Source organism: Castor canadensis, chromosome X (genome assembly GCF_047511655.1).
Source record: "Castor canadensis chromosome X, mCasCan1.hap1v2, whole genome shotgun sequence".
Taxonomy (NCBI): Eukaryota; Metazoa; Chordata; class Mammalia; order Rodentia; family Castoridae; genus Castor; species Castor canadensis.
The window spans coordinates 104,928,981-104,944,208 of NC_133405.1; the positions used below are offsets into that span (position 1 = coordinate 104,928,981).

Genomic DNA, 15,228 nt, shown 5'->3' on the forward strand with positions numbered 1-15,228 from the left:
CTTAGCACCATGACCTAATCTTGGAAGCAAATAATTCCTGAAAAATATTGACTAGAGCAGGTAAGTCTTTGGAGACATCAGCCAAAAGCGAGAAGACAAAAGTCAAGTATCCAAAATAATTCAGAAGTTTTTAGAAGTATTACTGTATTATCATGTTAAGCAGTTGTGTGTGAATTGAATTATTCTTTGCAATTAATTCTTATCTTTGGGTTTATTTTCTGTTTGTCTGGTTTGTTGCTTTTTTCAGCCCCACTGTGTTCTCCTCGCCTCAAAAGAAAACTCAGCACCTGTTAAACTTGGGGGCTTTGGAGTAGCTATTCAATTAGGAGAATCTGGACTTGTAGCTGGAGGTAAGACCACTTTTTAAATTTTTTTCTTTCAAAATCCTGGTCACTTTGAAGCTGGTATAAAACTTTCAAAATAAATACTAACCTAACCTCAATGTTTCATACCCCATTCTACTCCACCCACCCCCAAACATACCATCAGATAGTTTTGAATTTAATAACTCTGTAGTCATAACTAGAATTTTAGTCTCTTAAGAATACACTGTGTAGCTGAAGGTATAGCTCAGTGGTAGAGCATATGCCTATTGTGCACAGGCCCTGAGTTCCATTCCTAGCACCCAAAAAAAAAAAAAAAAGATCCTGTCTTTTGACTCGTATCCCCAACACTTAAAAAAGAAGAAGTGCTACATAAAGAGATTAAACAGTTTTCAAAGAAGGTGATACTTGGAACATGGAAGTTTGTTTTTTTTTTTTTTTTTTTGGCATTACTGGGGCTTGAACTCAGGGCCTTCACCTTGAGCCACTCCACCATCCCTGTTTTTGTGAAAGGTTTTTCAAGATAGGGTCTTGCAAACTATTTTTGCCTGTGCAGGCTTCAAACTGTGGTCCTCCTGATGTCTGCCTCCTGAGTAGCTAGGATTACAGGCATGAGCCACCAGTGCCAGGCTTGCATGGAAGCTTTTAAAGTCAAAGCTAGAGTGTGAGGATTAGACATTGTCAGATTTACATCTGTGGCTAATTTTTAATTTCCTACCTTTTACCATTTGTCAAAGATCCTATTCAGGTCATCAACCTTTGTATTTGTGAAGAACAAATCAGATGTGAATGCAGACTGATTTTATTATTAACCAAAGCAAAACATAATTTAAAATTCCTATGCCAAAAGGAAAAAGGAAGAAGTTAAAATAGAATCTTTCTTCACCAGCATACAAAGGTGGATCCTAGTTACAGATTCGAGTATTTGATTTTTTTTATCCATTCTGTTCAACAGACTCCAACTCAGAATGCTGCCCTGGTTTTAGTTCTATTCCTTAGTTTTGAAATTTACTTAGTTCTCCATTCTGCACACTATCAGTCTTTTAGTCCATGTGTTCTCTTTTCCATCTCTAAGTACTGACAGCTGTCACAAAGAAGAAATACATGAACAATATCAACAGAACTTTCTAAACTTATCACCCTTAAAGAATGTTTATTTTAAATTCAAATACCTGCCAAATGATAAATAGCAAAATAATGATCTGTTACACAGGATATTTGAATCAACTTAATTGATTGTAGTTAGAACATCAAGCAGTAATAACATAGACCATCTTCTGAAGTATGAACCCTAGGTTATAGTCATATTTTTAAATCACTTTCTCACCACATTGTCCTCTAAAATTAAATTATGTTTAAGTTTTCTTCTAGTTTATGTTCTTTTCCAGCTAATCATTTCCAGTAATATGAGAAATTGCAACATGTATATAGTTTCAAAGAATTATGCTGTTTCTTTCCTAATTCAAAACTTTCTGTTGGACTCACACCTGCAAGCCTAGCTACTTGGGAGGCAGAGATCAGGAGGATCACAGTTCAAAGCCAGCCTGGGCAAATATCATGAGACCCTATCTCGAAAATACCCAACATAGGAAAAGGCTAGTGAAGTGGCTCAAGTGGTAGAATGCCTTCCTAGCAAGCATGAGGCCCTGAATTCAAATCCCAGTACAACAAAAAAAAAACTTCCTGTCAGTGATTACAAGACTGTCCAAAGGATCAGGTAGTGAAGCATAGTTTAATTATAGAGTCACTGAGTCCCAGGATTCCAGAGAGCCTTCACTTCTCTGTTCTTTTAAGCAAAGGTGGAATTCTCCCCTAATATTCCCAACAAAAGTCTGAGCTCCAGTTTAATTCCTTAGATGGCAAAGAAGTCACAACATTCCAGGACAGTTCATTTCATTTCATTTCTGGAAACCTCTTTGAGTATTGAAAAGTTCAGCCTTGCATTAACAGAAATCTCTCTTTCTGCAACTTCCACCCAGTGGTCCTAAATTTGACTTTTGAAGCCACTCTGAACAATTTTCATCCTTCTACATATAGCTATTCAAATGTCTAAAGACAGGTCTCCCTGAGTATGATCCAAGTTAATTTCCCTATGTTAATGAAGCCATTCCTCATATAAACTGCTTCTTAATCTCCTCACTACCCACACAGAATTGAACACTGGAACCACAGGTCCAGTCAGTCCAGTGCTTACAGTAGTATTGGTCTAGCACTTCTTTTTGTTCCGGGTCTTCCATTTTCATCACTTTAAATTGCATCCCCTGTTTGGACAACCACATAACCCTGCTGGTGCATACTGATCTTGCAGCAACCAAAACTCCCAAGTTTTTTTTTTTTAAAAAACAAATGTTGCTGTTAAACCAACTATCTCAAATATGGTATTTGTACAGTCAACCATGTGTTAAGACTACACAATGATAACAAATGTGATTATATCCCCAAGGTTAATGAGATGAGATGAGATGAGAGGAGAGGAAATGAAATGAATTCCTTTTTTATGTTAACTACCGGCCATACAGAATGACTTTGTTTCTGTTGCCCTAGATCTGCAGAGCAGATGTTAGTATTCAGAATATCCTGGGCGCCATGTTTTATTGCACATCTTGATTGAAGGGGACAAGCAGATTTGTTCAGTTTACCTGGACATTTTCTCCATGTTAATCTGTTTTTGCTAAAGTCCATGAACCTTTTCCCTAAATTGTATTTTTACAGCTAATTTTGAACCCCCAGTGTGTTGGCTATTCAAAATTTATTATTCTCTATGCTTAGAATTCAACACTCTCTGATATTCAAAATAGTGTCATTTAATAGACTATGAGAAGATAAGGGATAAATGGTTTCTTTCAGGAAAAGCTTTCCTGTTGTACTTCTGACTTTGTTGATATTTATCAACTTTGAAACAGAAAGCTGTTTTCCTGTCTGTAAAAATCTTTGATTATGCAGCCCTCCAAATAGAAAGGAATTATCTCCTTATATACATTCCATATACTAAAAACAACTACATTCACACTTCCTTCACCTGAAACTCAGCTGTTTGGAGAACCTATTTATCCAGAATACAGCTGGGAATATAGAAAATAATTATGATGAGGGCAAAAATCCATTCATGGTCCTCTCGGTTGAGCATCTAAAGACACTCTCACCTGTAATCTAAGCTACTCCAGAGGCAGAGATCTGGAGGATCATGGTTTAAGACCATCCCTGCAAAAATTAGCAACACCCCCATCTCAACCAATAAACCACATGTGATGGTTCATATCTGTAATCCCATCTATGGGGAGGCTCAGGTAGGAAAACGGCAGTCCAAGGTCAGCTTTGGGCAAAAGCATGAGACCTTATCGGAAAAATAACTAAAATGAATAAGAGCTGGGGGTGTGGCTCAAGTGGTAGAGCACCTGCCTAGCAAGTGTGAGACCCTGAGTTCAAACCTTAGTACTAGGAGAAAAAAATACTTTCTCTGAGGCTAACCTGCTCCTATTTTTCATAAAGTTGTATAGATTCATGTTCCTTCATAACTTGCACTTGCTGATCGCCCTGGTTGGAAAGTCTTTCATCATTTTATCTGTCTGGTTAACTCCTATTCTTGAAAGCTGAGCTAACAATTATCTCCTGCTAGAAGCAGGCTAATCTTAACTATCCTCGTTTGGTTGCCTATTCCTTCTCTTCCACATTACCATCACTATGTGGACTGCACAGCTCCATGTAGTATTTGATCAAGGACTTGTAATCACAGCAAAGATGGAGATTTATAAGGTTTGTCTATCCGCTCTGTATCTACAGCACCTACCACAGTGTTTAGGACCTAACAAGCTCTTGAGAAATTTCTATTAAATGAAATGTGCTATTAAATTGCTATTAAATAGAAAGAATGTGGTTCCTAGTCAGTTTCCAATTGCAGATTAGAAGCAACAAATGAGGAGAAGCCAGAACTGGAGTAAGTATAGTGAGAAAAAAGAAATGAAAGCCTAACAGAAGAAAATAGAGTGAGCAGACACCAGAATGTGGCGAGCACAGCAGCCTTTTAATACCAAAGAGGCCAACCTTGACATCTCCTCCAAGTGCCTAAGGGACTTTCTGTTCTATAGCATAGCTCTTCAATTGAGATCTACTGCAACAACTCTTAGTCACCAAAAAAAGGTTAAATTATTTTCAGCATCCTGTGTAAAAGAAGCCAGGAAACTGTTGAAAGATAGCCATACAAAATTATTAAAGTAGAAACAGTTGTGTGCGTAGAGATTCAAGTCCTAAAGTATAGATAATGTAGCTCTTCAGAACAACTCCCTCCTTGAGGGTCTAGGTAGGAAGGTTTTATTATAGTATCTAAATGCAACAGTTAAGTGTTTAAGTACATAACTGAAGTATTTCATAAACAATGAATGACATTTAATTTGGTTTGGTAATTGGTTTCCTGTTCTTAGAATTTTGTGGTCAAAGTCATTAAAGTCAAGTGATTACAAAGAAGGAAAATGAGTAACAGAAAAAACAAGGAGTTTGGGAAGTTAGAGTATGTTAAAGGTTAACTTCAATCTTTTTCACCTTCTACCAAAGGACCTGAAATAAAAGCAGCGTTTTGCTATCTTCTTTCTGCCATGGTGTTTCCCTCTGTCATCTCTGAGCAAATTCTTGAACCCACTGCTACTCTCCTTCCCTAAGAATGCACACTAATTCTCCAGAATTGGATGGTCTTCACTCAGACAGTTGAAAAGAACCTCCTTAGGATGGCTGGACTGGCCATGGTGGCTCTGGTTATTCTCAGAGTGAGGCCCCCATTTTGAGTTGCTTGGCCCTTTCCTGACTGGGAAGTAGTAGGGGTCAAACTGAGTGCATCTGAACCATCAGCAAGTATTTGACTGGTGCCCGTAACCATAACCCAAATGGTACCGTGAGTTCTTGCCTTGCTTTTCCCTGCTCCTGATAGCTTCTGTCCATCAGAACAAGGCTCATTCTCCAGGGCCCCTCTCTATCCAGGCTGCCAATGAAGTGGGAGGCTTAGCTCCCATCATTTCTTTACACTACTTAAGGAAGCAGAATCAGACAATCCAGAAATTTAAGAAAATATTTCTCTAACCAGGTCCTTCTAGCCAGTACAGAGTTTTCGTTGTATATTTTAAATGAAGGTATTTTCACTATTGGAATCCTGAACTTAATCTCCTCTGTTATGGGGGGGACTTTAATGATATACAACAGGGGTGACCCCCATAAGCAAGCTGCTTTATCCTGCTCTGTCCCGACTGAGCTTGGTAACTGCCAACAGGCCAGAAAAATACATTCTTTCTGTAGCTGGATCAGAAGATCTCTTAAGTACTTTTTAAACTGAACCACACACAACTCTGAGCTCTAAAGTATTTTGCAATCTTCAAAGTAAAAAATTATCTTGGACTCAGTATGATAAGAGACAGACAGACAGAGGAAGGAAGAGAGGAGCTGGGCCTGCAAACATCTAGAAGAGCTGCCAAGTCTGGTGGGCAGTGCCCTGTCCCACAGTCACTTCCCTACAAGGTACAAGCCTTTTATTCCACAGTAGAAGAAAAGACTTTTTAGGATGCCAAATTAAAAGTGAAGATTAATGTGCAAACAACTAGTATCAGATTCCTTCCAGCAAGCTGTTTGTTATAGAGAGGAGGGAAAAAGACAATTCTAAAGAAAAGGATGGGCAAAGAGGATTGAATGGGAGGAGTGTCATGATTTTGCTTTAGTGTGTGTTGTTACTTGTTCTCATTCTCTTGCAATGTTAGTGTTAGGAGGAAGCTAAGAATTCCTATTGTAAAAAAATGTCACTGATCATTGTGAATTGTTACTGTCAGCTCATAACATCCACTGTACAGGATTGCAGATTCAAACTCATATTCCAAATAAAAGCTCTCAGCATTAGTTTTCATTAGAGAATTTCCACGTGGCAATCAAAAGTAATCTTGTAGCCAGGGCAGGCCTCCCAGCTCTTTCCTGGGCAAGTACAGATTCTGCCTGCTAGCTCTTCCACCTGCCTCTGCTCCAAATTAGAACATTTGAACTTCTTCATGAAGCAAGAAAAACATAAATACCTCTGTGTCGCATATAGAATTCAAGCGGGCATGCCAGGGTCCTATTCTGGGATCAGTATTTTCAAGAGGTGATTAGAGAAACCATTTTTTCCTTTTATGGGGAGAAGAAAGGTAGTGCAAGAATATTTTACACTGGCAAATCTTCTGATCAGATTGTTAGTGTTCTATTATTTTCAGTTTTCAAGTGAAACCCCCCCCCTTTAGTTTTCCTTAATGTTGTTGTTTTTAAATGCAGGACGTGTTGGAACACCTCACTTTATGGCCCCAGAAGTGGTCAAGAGAGAGCCTTATGGAAAGCCCGTTGATGTCTGGGGGTGTGGTGTAATCCTTTTCATCCTGCTCAGTGGTTGTTTGCCTTTCTACGGAACCAAGGAAAGATTGTTTGAAGGCATTATTAAAGGAAAATACAAGGTAATGTATTTTGACCATTTTATTTTTCCATTGAGATTAAATTATTCTGAAAGTGTGTTTTGAAGTCACTGTTTGTCTTTGCTCACTGACTGACTGCTACCTAGTTACTCCATCAGAGGAAAGGTCTCTGTTGACATCTGAATCCAGCAGCCTTGTGAGGCATCATAGGCCTCAGGTAAGTTTCTGAGTCCCCAGCGGCTGAAGATAACTCCTATGGCCCTTCTTTGTACAGTTGAAAAAAGGCCTTCACTTTTAAAGCTTTTTGCTTAATTTGTACAGTTAAAATGGACACACAACTGTGCTTCATAATACAATTTAGAGGCATTTGGATGTGACTTAAGCATTCATATTCTTCTTTGGTTACTGTGTGTCAGAAACCTTATGTACTATCACTGACTTGTGATTCGTGACTTACTGCTTTCATTATTAAAAAATGTAAAAGTCATTATTGACATTGTGAATGGCTATATCAAAAAGTCCTAATGACTTCTTGGAAATAAATAAGTCAAAGTCACTTGTTACATTTTTTGCTCTGTACTACCACATACGGCTGACAGAGACCAAGGGCCTAGGGCATGGGAAGCATGGGAGGGAGAAGCATGTTTCTGTGTAAAGACTTTTTTTCAATTCCTCAGTAATATTAGAATTTTACATGGGACTTGAAAAATAATAAAGAAAGAGAAAGGTGAAGGAGTTTCAAAGTTGCAGCCTTGTCCCTTCCAGCCATAATTAAAGCACATGAAGGCAAAAATGGTGTATACTTCTGTTTTGTTTGTTTGCCTTGTGTGCCACCAGCTCATGAGTATACCCAGGTTTGTCTTTTCTTTTTTTTTTTTGGTATAAGATATCTGCTAAAACTCTGTAAACAGAGAAAGATATTTTAAGTATAAGTTTTCTCTTAGAGTCAATTGGCCACTGGAGAATCAAATCAATACTTTCAAGGTATCTAAATATCTCAGGAAATTGCTTGTAAGTAGTTATCCCCCTCCAATCCCTGGAAATTGTGAGTGGCTATCATGAAAGCACAGCCTGGGCTTTCAAATTGAATGTCGCCAAATCACATGAAATCACAGACACTACTAACATACGGAAATAAACCTGATTGGTAATGCAGCAGCATAGTAAGAATACCAGCAATAATGGTAGCTAACTGAGACCTAGTACTTAGTATGTGCCTAGAGGTGCTCTAAGTACTTTACTTACACTAACTCACTTAATCCTCCCAGCAGCTTATGATGCAGGTTCCATACAGTAAGATCTCCCCACCTGCCTTTTTTGAGTTATAAGCATTTGCTAATAATAGAATTCTTCCTTTGTGTTTGTTCAGTTGCTAACTTCCTGGTTTCCAAGGCAATGTGCTTCATTCCTACAGCGTCTGGCATTTGATTTTGTCTATTTTTAAATCATTTACTAGTTATTTTTGTTTCCTGGTAAGAAACTTGGACTGTTGGCAATGTCCAAAAATTAAATTCTTTTAAAATTCCCTATTCCTAGGGAATGGTAACAATATTATAATAAGTGGTGTTGTTGCGGCTATATAATAATTTCTGTACATTTAGTTTGAAGCTTTGAAGTTAATAACTTATTTCCTGTTTTATTTGGCTAGTCTCACCTCTGGCTTATCTTCATTACTTTCCTTACAAAAAACCCAGGTTTTCGGCAGCTTAGTTTGAAGTATAGATCCGTCTCTGCCACCTGTGATGAAACTCATACGGCTTTGTTGTTGTTATGGTTGTTTTTAACATCTATGATGTGATTTATCAGTATTTATTTTTACTCTTTATTATGCAGATTTTCAAACAAACAAAAATAATGGAGAACCCCCAACTTCAATAGTTAATATAGTACCAATTTTGTTTTATTGGTATTCCACATACTACTAGATTATCTTAAAACATTTCAAAAAATCATTTCAATACTTGGTGGCTCTTAATAAAAGAACTATTCACAAAATCCTTAATCATGACTGATGTATTTAAGAAAGTTCAATGACACCTTTTAAATGTAGTATATTTAATTTATAAAGTGCTAGTGCTCATAAGAAGTTTAATTTAACTTTATTCACATTTGCCAGTGTATCTGCTTTTTAAAGGTAGATGTCAGAGACTCATATTTAGCTGGAATATATGCTAACATTTAACCTCAATTAACTTTTTATGAATAACAAAAATAATATTTCCCTGAACTATATATAAAAGATGCCATCTTAAACCATTGTAATAGGTTTAAGATGGAGCAATAGGTCAGTTGGAGCAAGATTCAAAGTTGACATGGCTTTTGTATTCAAATAAGTGGGATTGTTTTATAACCTAGTATTGTTCCCCATTATAAACTCAACCTCTCAAAATAATTTTATCTATTCTTCTTAGCCAAAAAAGCACATACCCTATATCGGACTCCCTCACAAAAAGAAGAGGGGAGTAGTCTTCCAAACTTATACTCACTTCAAAATCTTGCCACCAATTTCAGACAACTTCTCAGCCCCTTTGTCAGGAAAAAAAATCACTCAGACTTTCAAGAGCACACTAGCCCCAGGATGGGGAAGAGCAGACATGGCTATCCAAGCACTGTCTAATCATTTCCTTATTCAAATGGGTTCACTTGACCACAGTTCAAATAGGATGACAGTATTTAAACAGTCTCATTACATTCATCTCATGGGACTTGACCAAAAAAAAGTGACTACTGTTTAGAGTTCTGTTAGAAAAAGAAAATGAACACCCTCCAATTTTAAGAGCTATCCTGACATGCAATGCTTTTTCCTTTCCATCTGCAAGTCCAGAGCCTCATCTCAACCACAACTAAGTGTTTATCGGTAGCCCTTGACCAAATTGGAATGATTCATTTGTACTCTGAGCAAGTACTTGATTTCATTTGGCTTAAAACTGTTGTGGAGTTTATTCTCCATCTTCCTCCCTTAGAAGGTGACATAGGGACCTGGGATGTGGCCTAGTGGTATCATTTGCCCAGCATGCACAAAGCCCTGGGTTCAATTCCCAACACCACAGAAAACAACAACACATGTTGACATGTCTCTGCTGGTTTTAAAACCTGGGTTATTCAGTGGTAGAGTGCTTGTCTAGCATGCACAAGGCCCTGGGCTTCATCCCCAGTGATGGAACACAACACATGCATATGCACACACAAAGCCTTAACATTGCTTGAAGTGCCTAGAACCAAGCAGCTCCCATAAGCTCACCCAATCAGTCAGCTTCCAATTGCTGAATGAGATCCTACTCTATCTACCTTCTGTTCCCATTTGCCTCACAATACCAAGCCCTCAGTATTCTTCTTGAATGTTTTTCTGATTTCTGGTTTCATGCATATCATACCCTTTTCCAGGAAACTTCCAGCTTTTTCCTCACAGACCCACAGCCATTCTCAGAAGTCTTTTGAACAACTGTAGTTATTTTTGTTTGATTTTGATCAATTTACCATGTGGCATAGTTGTCTCATCTCTAAAAGAAAGACAAAATTGACTTTGCTGAGGATGGTTTAAAGTGAACTGATTATTTTGTAGGGTTATGGTAATAGTATTTTTCCTAAATACGGAAGTTGATATACTCTGACAAAAATATCCTATTAATAATTTTTCATAGCCTCACAACTACTATAGATCCCAGCTTTAAAAAATATTTCTTTAAATTTTTTAATTTTTAAATTTTATTTTAGTTCTTTCTGGATCAAGGCATTCTAGTCTCTTTAGCTAGGAATCTACAGATAGAAACTGAAATCATGAGCATTCTACCCTTCAATTATTGAAAAATATAACAATATAACAACAAAACATGTACAAAATATTTAGTGATGCAAATTTTCATATGGTCAACAATAAAGAATTCCATTTGTCCTCCTCTTCCTCAGAAAGCAAGCCTTTTAGCCAGGCATGGTGGCACACCACTGTAATCTCAGCACTCGGGAGGTTGAGGCAGGAAAATCACAAGTCTGAAGCCAGCCTGGGATACATAGCAAAACCTTGTCTCAAAAAAAAGAAAAAGAGGAAGGAAGGAATCTGATTTCTGTTCTTTGGTCTAAGAATTTTACCCACATTGAAGCAGTATAGGAATAGTAAATAACAGCAAATGTTAACTTCTCACTGAAGATAATGATGTAACTTTCTTTTCTCCTCCTCAGATGAATCCAAGGCAGTGGAGCCATATCTCTGAAAGTGCCAAAGACCTAGTACGCCGCATGCTGATGCTGGACCCCGCTGAAAGGATCACTGTTTATGAAGCTCTGAATCACCCATGGCTTAAGGTATACAAGGTCATAGGCCACCATTCACATTTTGCTTGAACACTTCCGGTGAAGATGGCCCTTCTCACCTTCTCTTGTTTCTGGGGCCCTTCCATTAGTTTTGTCTATCATGTTTCCTGTTCCCTCATTTGCAGGCCTTGACATGCTACTCAGTTCTCAGACAGAGGGCACAAAAGCAGGTTAATATAGAAGGCCAAGGCCTATTTATTCTGTGCGGGCACATGTTCCATGATGCAACATGTACCACTGAAATAATCCTGTATCATAATAAACTAATTGTCTTCGTTTTGGATGTGACTATGGGCTTTACAGCAGATAATGATACTAACTAGGTACAAATTTGCCATCTAAGGGAAAAAGCACATTTTAAAAAAATGTTTTTATCTCCCATCTTTCCAGTGAGTATTAAAGAAAATTCTAACTTGAGACATCAGAGAAGTGTACTGTTTGACTGAAACACTATGCAGTTCAATAATCCCAGGAAATTCTCATTTGTAGATGAGAAAACTAATGCTCAGAGAGGTTAAGAATCTTTCCGTGAGTCACAGACGTTATCAGTGGTGAAACCAGGATTTTAATTCAGCCTACCATGACCCTGTCATTTATACACGAGATCTATCTCCTTCACATACTCAACAACATTGCTCCAACAACTTTCCCCTTTTCTGCATCGTCAGTTTTCTGTCTTTTCTGGATCTCACAGGCCATAATTTATTTTTATTACTTACCTACATTTATACACATACACCTTCTTTTGGTCCTGCAACCCCTCCAGCTTCTGCTGTATTCTGTGATCTCTTCACAGCAAAACTCTTAGAAAAAAGTTATCAGTACTCACTTCCTGCGATTTCTCACATCCCTTTCTCTTGAACCCACACTAGTCAGGAGTCTTACCAACTCCACTGAAACAACTCTTGTTGGGCTGAGGATGCAGCTCAGTGGTAGAGCACTTGACAGCAGGTACAAGGCCCTGCGTTTGAGACCCAACATCACAGAAACTTAAAAAGTTAAAAATCACTCTTGTCAAGTTGCTACTGACCTTCACATTGCTAACTCTAGTGCTCAAATCCAGACCTTGTCCTTCTTGGCCTGATGGCAAATTTGACATATGTCCTCCTGAAACATGTCTCCCTTTGGCTTCCAGTAACCTGCTCTGCTGCTCTGCCTTCTACCACTCTGATTGCTTCTCCTCAGAACTTGCTGATTTGTCCTCATGTCCCCTCACTCATCTCTTACAATGGAGTGCCTCTGGCCCCTATCTTTATTCTTCCTCTTTTTCTCCATCTTTACCCAGGACCCGGCAGACTTCATCTAGTTTCACTGGCTTTAAATTTTGTCTGTATACTGATGACTCCTAAATCCAGGCCTCTCCCCTGAAGTATTCTTTGTTAGCCTGCTGTACAATTTGGCTTTCAGATACCTTTCTGATTTCACCCCACCCTACTCCCCCTTTTCTCCCTCAGTTCCTGTCATATTGTCCTCCTTGCTGATCCTTAGACTATAGGTACTGATCTGCTTCAGCCACTCTGTTTTAGTCACGCCCTTTCCCTAGCACACTCTTCCCCTGGATATCTTCTGGCTTGTTCCCTCACTGTCTTCACATCTTCACTTAGATACCAGCTTCTTAGTAAAACCTTCCATGACCTCTAATTTAAATTTAAAATTTGGGGAAAGGAATGCCTCCGGAATTCCATATCTCCTTTCCCTTCCTAATTTTTCTCCTCAGCCTTTGTCACCATAAGACACACTTATATTTTACGGATTTGTTGTCCATCTACCCCATAAAATATAAGCTACATAGTGGTAGGAATTTTCAGCTCTTGATTCACTTCAGTCTAGAACCTAGAAAGTTTTTGGCACATAGTAGGTACTCAGTATATTAATGATTTAGTGAAAGAATGGATGGATGTTCATTATATTCATTATATTATACTATGCTTCTTTCCCAGAGGTTATTCAAAACAATAAAATATATAAAAACCAAGATTAATAATGTATCTTAGTGGTGATGGCATGAAATAATATCACAGAACAATTCTGGGATTCCAGTGCTCTTGATTCTCCTTGAGAATATTATTTCTTTGGCTTGGGATATAGCTTAGTGGTAGAGCACTTGGCTAACGTGTACAGGCCCTCGGTGTGATCCCTAGTACTGCAGTACAAATATTACCTCTCAAGCATGCATTCAACCCTGATATTCAGTACTAGTTATTCATGGACTTTCCCCAGAAAAAAGTATGTTCTTGGATACTTTCTTAGTATTTTTTTCTCCCAAATATGAGATGAACGGTTTAGAGAGGATTCTTCCATCATTGTTTTTCTCCCTAATGGGATCTTTTGTTCTTTAGAAGCTAGTTTAAATGCCAAATAACAATGACAATGGCTGCCATTTTAGTAATTTTTAAAATCCTTTTTAGAAAATGTTTTAATATTATATAGAATATACTTACAATGGCTTTCTTTAACAAAGCTTATCTTGCCTAATAACATTTCTTTTTGGAAACTCTTGTCCTTGTCAATGATTATAGTTCTTATTCTAAGAAATCTGACCTTAATGCATAATAGATTTGTGGTACTGGAAAGACAAAAGACAAAAAATGTCAGTTACTTAAAGGAAAAAAGTCCAGAAGGCTGTTGGAGCTCAGTGTCACGTGCCATGTCTGGACCTCAGCTTAACTTTACTGCTTCTGTGTCTTCTGAAGATGGAAGTATTCAATGAGAAGGTGATCTAGTCTGTGAGAGCCAGCTTCCATTATATTTCAGTACTTGTAACTCATGACAGTGGATGTAAGTGGGTTTGATTTACAATGGCTAAAATTTAAGCTATGATTTGATTATGAAAAAGTCCTGAATAATTGTAAGCTGAAAAAATAAGATGGTGAAAATTCTCATAATGAAGAGTACCCAAAACCACTAATACCACTGTTTTGAGTCAAAAAAAGAAAGGGAAAAAAAAGACAAGAATTATTTCTTTAGTAAATGGAAGTCCATTTTACTCATTCCATGCCAAAAAAAGATTTTGAGTATTAAACCAAGTAATATGAGTGTGTTTATAATTTTTAAATTATACCTGTTTAATACCTTTACCCAAATTAATGATACTTACTATGAATATTCATTCCCACAAAAGTAGGGCAACTAAGATTAGACTTTCCTCACAAGTTATTGAGTACCTCTCAATGTTTTATAGTCTTAGTATATATAGAGTGTAAAATTTACTGACGGTAATGGGCTAGGGATGTAGCTCAGTGATAGACCACTTGCCTAGCATGTGCAAGGCTCTAGGTTGCATTCCCAGCACCCAAAAATAAAAAAAAATGATTGTAATAAAAGATGAAAAGAATATTTATATTAGGCTAATCAATTTGAATTTTGGAATAGTCAACCAACCCACCAATGAAATATGTATTCAGGATTATGAATCATGTATTTAATTAAAGTGCAAGAAACATTGCTAGAGAAACTTTTCTGAATTTATATTTATTATTAGTGTCAGGAGAGACTGTTTAATCCAGAAAAATGTTAATTTTATTCTTGCCTCACTTATAATGCCTCAGAGTTTTATTGTTGCTTGTTTTCTGGTAAGAGACAGTTTAACAGACTTTTTTAAATCTTGTGATTTCATCTACTTAGAAAATATCAGAAGTCATAATTAAAGCATAATTTTATTTAAAAATCTAACATACTTTTGGGCTTTGTCCTTATCTCTGTCCACTTCAGATTAGTGAATGGTGAGTGGAAAGGGGATTATCTAGACATAGAATTCATGGTTAGAGATGTAGTAAATGTGCCAATATGTTGGAGAGAGGAAGGCATAACCAGGCTATGAAGTACAGTTTTAGATGGTACTGATATAACCTAAAGACACGGACAGCCTCTTCTCATTGGGCTTTTCTTGGGGCTCATTTTGTCTCCACTTCTTGACCTTGGAGTTTGCAGGTTGCGGGGGGGGGTTCTCACACCCAGGCTGGGGTATGTTATAGGAGACAAAGAAAAAAATTGCAGCAGTATCATCATAAGATCCCCCTTCAAATCATGGGATACCTACTCAGTCCACCTTCTTTTCTCCAGTTTTCAGAGTCTTTAAGTAGTTACTTTCTATGCCCAATCCATTGGGCCCCCATAGTGCAAGGATTAGAGTACCGGTCTCATATACATCCTATCCAGGGATTTGGTGTAACTGGTACAGGCATCAC

At 37.7% G+C, this 15,228-nt stretch overlaps 1 protein-coding gene across 17 annotated transcripts in view; it reads left to right on the forward strand.

Moving 5' to 3' along the window:
- Cask (calcium/calmodulin dependent serine protein kinase) overlaps nucleotides 1-15,228 on the forward strand; it is a 363,381-nt gene that overhangs the window by 254,140 nt on the left and 94,013 nt on the right. For 16 of the 17 annotated variants that reach the window (XM_074063735.1, XM_074063734.1, XM_074063740.1 and 13 more), the window contains exons 6-8: nucleotides 248-350; nucleotides 6,600-6,775; nucleotides 10,910-11,032. In XM_074063735.1, the coding sequence (XP_073919836.1) occupies nucleotides 248-350; nucleotides 6,600-6,775; nucleotides 10,910-11,032 (402 nt within the window). Of the gene's footprint in view, nucleotides 1-247; nucleotides 351-5,712; nucleotides 5,823-6,599; nucleotides 6,776-10,909; nucleotides 11,033-15,228 lie in introns of those variants that run through there. The other variant, XM_074063749.1, reaches the window with a different exon arrangement.